This window comes from Hemitrygon akajei, chromosome 26 (assembly GCF_048418815.1).
Source record: "Hemitrygon akajei chromosome 26, sHemAka1.3, whole genome shotgun sequence".
NCBI lineage: Eukaryota > Metazoa > Chordata > Chondrichthyes > Myliobatiformes > Dasyatidae > Hemitrygon > Hemitrygon akajei.
In genome coordinates this window covers 34,659,634-34,666,400 of record NC_133149.1, presented here as the reverse complement: position 1 = coordinate 34,666,400, position 6,767 = coordinate 34,659,634, and the positions used below count along the sequence as shown (strand labels likewise).

General features: G+C 41.3%; 1 protein-coding gene across 1 annotated transcript; it reads right to left on the bottom strand.

The window, feature by feature from the left end:
- Window positions 1-2,243: 2,243 nt before the first annotated feature.
- LOC140716856 (uncharacterized) lies at window positions 2,244-5,583 on the bottom strand. The gene is made up of 4 exons (XM_073029837.1): window positions 5,431-5,583; window positions 4,598-4,707; window positions 4,058-4,184; window positions 2,244-3,306 (listed from the first exon to the last, which is right to left on the bottom strand). The coding sequence occupies exons 2-4, from the start codon at window positions 4,644-4,646 to the stop codon at window positions 2,406-2,408; spliced, it is 1,077 nt and encodes a 358-aa protein (XP_072885938.1). The 5' UTR covers window positions 4,647-4,707; window positions 5,431-5,583; the 3' UTR covers window positions 2,244-2,405.
- Window positions 5,584-6,767: the final 1,184 nt, after the last annotated feature.

Below are 6,767 nucleotides of genomic sequence, written 5' to 3'. Positions count from 1 at the left end.
GACAGCAGATACATTGTCGAGTAAAAACCCACCTCAACATGAGGGGAGTTGGCCGAGTGTGAAGCGAAAGCAGTCAGCACCTGGTTTTCGGAAGGGATCTCACAATCGAGGTTTTTTTAAAGGCAGTAAATGGAACAATTTGGGGATCATAAACTGTCAGTAGCGGGTGATACTAAACATTAAATAAAAATCAGAAATGGCTGGTTACTTCAGAAAGATTGACATGTTTGATTGCTCGATTGACTCATGTATACTGAACTATTGGAACAGAATTTTGATGCAAATAAAATGGCCAATGAGAAGCGAGTGCCAGTTTTGCCAAGTGTATTGGGTTTAAAGGCATACAGTTTTCTTGGACATTTGATTGCTCGAACCAAACTATCATAACTGAGTTTTGCTGCTACTGTATTGTAAAAGTGATGCAGGAACACTGAGAACCCATTGCAGAACACTTTAGGTTTTATAAGCAGAATCAAAAAGGAGGGAAGCCTACAGATCGAGGGAAAGATGGGAGTCGGATTTGGGCATTGTAATTGATCATCAATGCTGGTCACATTTATGTTTGGATAGCGTTACCACTCTTATCGACTCTAGATACAGAATGATACATTTTAAATTTTTTACATCAGTTATATCTCACACCTGAAAAAATGCATAAGAATAAACCACAAATTTCTCATAAGTGTTTCAGGTGTGGCATAGATGTTGGTACCTTTTTGCATTCCACCTGCCTATGCACGAAATTGAGATCTTTTTGGATAGATCTGGGGGAGGTACTGGGAGAGATTCTGGGGATGGGTTTCCCCCTAGACCCAGAATTGTTTCTTCTGGGGAACTTAGCAGTTTTGAAAGTTAACCTCCCCATGAATAAATCCAAAGTTATTAAAATTGTGCTGTCAGTAGTCAGGAAATGCATAGCGATAACATGGAAATCTGATTCCCTTGTACATATTGATCGTTGGAATAAAGAAGTGCAAAGTCGTATACCCCTTGAGAAGATTACTTATACCCTTAGGAATGGATACACTATGTTCAGTGAGATTTGGCAACCATATTTGGATTCCGTAAATGCCTGGATATTTTAAGCTATTTTTAATTTTTTATTTAAATTAATATATCCCTTATTATAAGCTAGTTTCTTAAATTTGTATTTTAAACTGCCTACTCTTCTTTTTCTTTTTTTCCTCTATTCTTTCTTCTCTCCTTTCCTTCCTTTCCTCTCTCTTATGTTTTTTTCCCTCTTTTTTTCTAAATGCGGGGAGATGGTGTTGGGATAGGTGTTCTTTTTTTCCCTCAGACTTATTAATGTACAGTATTCAAATTAATTTTTTTCAATATGTATTAATTGTTGTATTAGCTGAGACCTTGTTTTCCTTCTTTTAAAAAAATTTAAATAAAATATTTAAAAAAATAAAAAAGAGGAGGGGAGCCCATTTTGGCATAGGTGGCTGAATTGAAGAGATTGTCTGGCCATTGTCACTTCCCTAATGGGCTTAATGATGCACTGAGAGATTGCTTAGTTTGTGGAATCTTAAAAGAAAGCATTCCTAAGCGGCTCCTAACTGAGGCACAGCTTACATTCAAATGAGCAGTGGAAATCAGTGTTTCATTGGAAACCGTAGAAACACAATTGAGTTGCAGTCAGGAATAAAAGTGAGCATGAAGAAAATTGCAGCGTCTCAGTAGAAAACAGCCTGGCTGAACAAATTGTATTATTGTTGTGGCAGTGGAATAGAGTTGAGAAGGAAAGTAAAACAGCCATGATTGAATGGTGAAGCAGATTTGATGTGCCAAATGGCCTAATTCTGTTCCTATGTCTTATGGATCTTGCACTCAAGACATTGAAGTTAGCAGGTTCAGTTGCCTGCTGCAATGGCCTGTTCAATAATACATACAGGATTGAAGTTATGTTAGAATCTTTGGAACATTGATTGAATTACTGATATTGAATATGGTCTATAGACGTCATGAAGGTTATCCAGTCTGCAGAAGGAGCAGATTTCCATCAAAGATCTGGCAGGTGCAATTTCAATAAATATCTCCAAAAATTCCATCGTACCAATGCTTGTCGGAGATATTTGCAGTAATTGGGGAAACGTGTGGGAAAATGGGATGTAGTGGGTTGAACAATCAGTGCGCATTTGATGTGATGAATTGCTTTGTTCTGCGCAGTATTATTTACATAGTTCTATATTTTTGCCCGGGTACTAAAGGAAGGAAAACTTCTCAGATATTAAAGTTTTATTGCAGATATTTTATAGTTCACACTCCAAAATTTCAGTCATTGATTTTAATACTTTTCTCTTGAAAAACAATAAATACTTTCAGCATATTACCATTTCAGATAGTAAAAGGACCCCTTAGTCTTGGCACACAGTTTGACAGAGCCACATTCTATTTCTGAATTAGTTCTGCAGATTCTGCCAGAAGTTGCCCCATAACGTGGTGAGCTGGGTCTGAAGATCCTGCTGAACATTGGCTCCATTCAGGACAAGTCTCTCCTGCATCTCCTTCACATTCTGACTGATGATTTGTTTCAGCTGCTCAGTGTAGGGAGCCAGGTTCTGATGGAACTCCTCGATTCTATGGTTAACGTTGGTGTTGAAATTTTCAATGAATGGGCCCAGGTTCTGGTCCACGTTCTCGTTAAGTTTAGCTTTCAGTTCGACGATGTAAGGGTTCAGCCTTTGGTTCAGAACATCCACGTGCTCATTGACTTTTGCCTGGAGCTTCTCGGCATATGGCTCAACCATCTGGGACATTTCTCCAATTTGTTGGTTCATCTTGATCTGGACATCCTTGGCATAGGGTGCCAAGCTATTGCGAAGCTCCTGGACATTCTCATTAAACCTGGAGCGGAATTCTTCAGCTTTGGCAGCCACGTTCTGCCTGAGGGTGTCCATGTTTTCATCAATCTTCACCTGGAGCTCTTCAGCGTAGGGAGTCAGGACTTCCCTGAGGTTCTCTGTGCTCACTTCCAGTCTGGCCTGTAGCTCTTCAGTAAAAGGAGTCAACTTCTGCCGAAGTTCCTCTGCATTCTTACGCAGCTGTTGGCCCAGGTCTTCAGCAAAAGGGGTCAACTTCTGATGAAATTCTTCAATGTTCCTGCTGATCTTCTGATGAACTCCATCCGCAAAGGGAGCAAGTTTCTCCCTCAGGTCTTCCAGCTGTTCTCTTATCTGCTGGCGAAGGCTCTCAATGTCTACTGTCATCCTCTCATGAAGACCATCTGTGTAAGGAGCCAACTTCTGTCGGAGATCCTCAGCATAGTCATTGACCGTCTGCAGATTATCCTGAACAAGGTGACTGGAAAAGAAGAGATAGTTGTTTCTTATACTCGTTACAGGAAAGAGATACATTTAGACAGAGCTCTGTACAAGGCTGGTTCTGAGAGAAATGTACACTGGAAAGGAGAGCTTACAAAGGACATTTTGGATCACAAGATCTTCTAAGGGAACTACAGGTGTTCATTGCAGTGGGAGGATGTGATTCACACAATAGTTTTCATTCATTCTATTATTACCTATTTGTTAAGTTTTGCTGGGTATCTGTTCCACCAGCCCTGATGAGTTTACCCCTTCTTTTATTCTTTATTCTCATTCTTGTTTGTTTTTAAACTTGCTGAGGAACCTTCACTTTAATATTATAGCACAGTGGTGCTGGTGAAACTAATCCACAAAACCAGGACTATTAATCTGAAATAATGAATTCAGCTCCTACTGAAAAACATTTAGATTAGAGTAGATACATAATACATCTGAAATTCAAAATATCACTGTTGCTACTGCAGATTGACTGGGTCATCATAGAAGTCCCATAATGTCCTTAAGTGAAGGAAATTTGTGTCTATAGTTGAGACTTCACTGGCATCTTAAACTGGTCAATTAACAAATAGAGCTGGACAATAATGTTGGTGAGGATCAGATTCTATAAATTAATTGCAAAGAAACTCTCGGACTGTTGTAAGGCTCCAGTCCTAAGACATCCCTGGCCAGTTCCTTGCTCAATACAAGTTGCTGATCTATTCTTAGTACCCATTAAAACGCCAAAGGCTCACTTGAGTTGCTGGCCGATTTCTGAGCTCTGGATCAGCTCGACGCTATCCTGGGCTTCTTCAGTCATTTGGCTGATGTAATTCCAGAAGGCATCTCGAACCTGATCTCCATTGATCTCAGCCCGACAGCCTATGGGAAGGAAAATTTGAGGTGATCAGGGTAGGAAACAGGAAGAACATTCCACTGATCTACTGTTCATTCACCCGAATGTTATGTAACAAAACTTCACACTGTATCTTGGTGATCAGTCCTTTTTGGGGCTGTACTGTAGCTGGATGAGTCAAAGAGTAAAATCCCAGGTCTTTGAATATTTGTAATGTGGACTTAGAACAAACCCAGTAAGGGCGCCCAGGAGCCGATGTGTGGAAGAATGGATAATGCAAGGGGCTCCAGAATTCAGATAAGAGCTAATATCAGGTGCACATCAGTGAAGTGAAGATAGTGAGTCCAAGGTCAATCAAGAACCTTTGAAGTTTGGAAGTGGCAATAAAATCCCAGTCATCGTCCCAGAATAAGAGAATAGGAATATTTGAATCTCATACCTGTGAGAAAGGCAGCAGCCAGAAGCAGGAGGTTTGCTCTGGGAAACATGGTGGTGTTCTCAAATGATATTGAGTATGGCAGATTATTTCTGTGTCCCTTTGCAGTCAATCTATGGGAAAAAAATAATGATCGGAGTTAGTGCCGGGTTCAACCCACACGGAAAATCTACAGGAGTATTCCTGCCCCCTTCTGAACTCTATTTGTTACACAAGGAGTCAGCATGCAGCCCTTTGAACCTGTTCTGTTATTGAGATCAAAGCTGGTCTTTGGGCTCACCACCATTTTCCTGCACTGTCTCAATATGCCTAGGTGCCCATGGCAGCCAGAAATATATCCATATCTGCTTTGAATGAGCCCAGTGACTGAGCCCTCGAGACTTCCAAAGACCTACTGATCTCTAATTTACAGCATTCCTTCTCTTTGAAGTCCTTAATGCCACACCCCTTATTCTGAAACTCTGACCCCACCCCAGGATCTAAACTCTTCAGCCAGAGAAAGGATCCTCCATACATCGAGCCTGTTATAACCTGTCAGTTATAAAAGCATAAATCACAGGAGCAGAATCGGGCCTTTTGATTTACTGATTTATTTTCTCCCTCAGCCTAATTCTCTTACATTCTCCCCATAAACTTTGATGCCCTTACTAATGAAGAAGCTATCAAACTCCCATTTAATTATACCTTGTAACAATACAGAAGAACAGAAAGCTGTTCTTTAGTTCCTATGCCTTGACCAATTGACCAACAGAGAAGCTGACCCGAGAGAGCATTTACAAGGATAAGCAGGCAAGCTCGCTGGGTTGGAGGAAATTGAGCCTCAGGGCTCTTCTCACCTGTTTCTGCTGTGCTTCTCCAGGAGATCTGTGTCGCAGCCCACAGACGCTCACTCTATATAAGGGCACCTTATCAGCAGCTGATAACAAAGTTGGTAGATTTGTGTTTGACTCGTGGACTTGCCCTGAAAACCAAGAGAATGTGGAGCTTCCAACAGGAATGTTACTCTGAACTGCTGCCTTCATCATAACTCCAACTCAACCTGAGAGGGCAAATTCCATTCAAGATTAATTTTTCAGTCCAAAGGCCATGATTTATTACTGCTGTAACATTAGATCACTCTATGGACTTAGAGTGAGGGATTTTGAATGACAGGGAGAGTCTGTCATCATTGGCAACAGGTTAGGTAACCTGAGGACATCGATTCGAGGTCATCAGCAAAGGAAGCAGATGGGAGATGTAGGAATAATGAGTTGCCGGCTCCTGGAATGAATCTTGCGGAGTGGATGGAAAGAGACTTCCCCTTGCCTCCGCAAATAGATCGAGAGGAAGCAAATTGTAAAGCCTTAGGGAAAGTGTGATGATTGGAATTAATCCCTTAGACAGAAATGCTGGGCCCAACAAATTCCTGTCTGAGATAAAAGAATCTATTGTTACGTACCCTGTAACTGGGTGTCTGACCAGCAAAGATAGAAGTATCCGTTGGAGTCTGGTGGTACTAATCTAAAGGTGTTTATTAGTAAACTACACAATACAATATCAAAAATGCAAATATACATATAAAACAAGCTAGCAGTAATAAACCTAAAAGTGTAGGAATAATAATAATCAATAATAAACAAGCTCTATCGATGTCTAGGGGTAAATGAATTGTCATAGGAAGGTATAGAGTTCAGTTCATAAATGCTGAGGTGGTTATGGTTGTTGTGTTGAAATCATTGGAGAGAGAGAGAGAGCGAGCGAGCGAGATGTAACAGCAACAGCTGCGGCAGGCAAACCTTTTGTGGCTTTCTTAATCCGTCGTTTCATTGTGGCCATTCAGTTATGACCATTTTGGTCTTCAGCTAGACCGTTCTTCTGTGGTGGACTCGTCACTCTGGCATGTGTGGACACACACACAAGTCCCCACCGGCCCTGCTGTAACACTGTGAGTTTTACTGACTGATATCCTGGTTCGGTCTCCGAAGCCCCCACCTTTCTGTGGGTTGCCAACACTCAGTCAGTGTCCACTGGTGTGTCTGAAGGGTGTCTCTCCAGACCTGTCTTTTATCCCCACTCACGGGGTCTCAGCTATCCATCAACTCTGAATGACCGTGTCCATCAAATCAGGGAACTCCTGCTATCTCCTGAGGAATGTTAACGAGCAAAGTAAAGGCCTTGTAGTGGAAGGTAAATA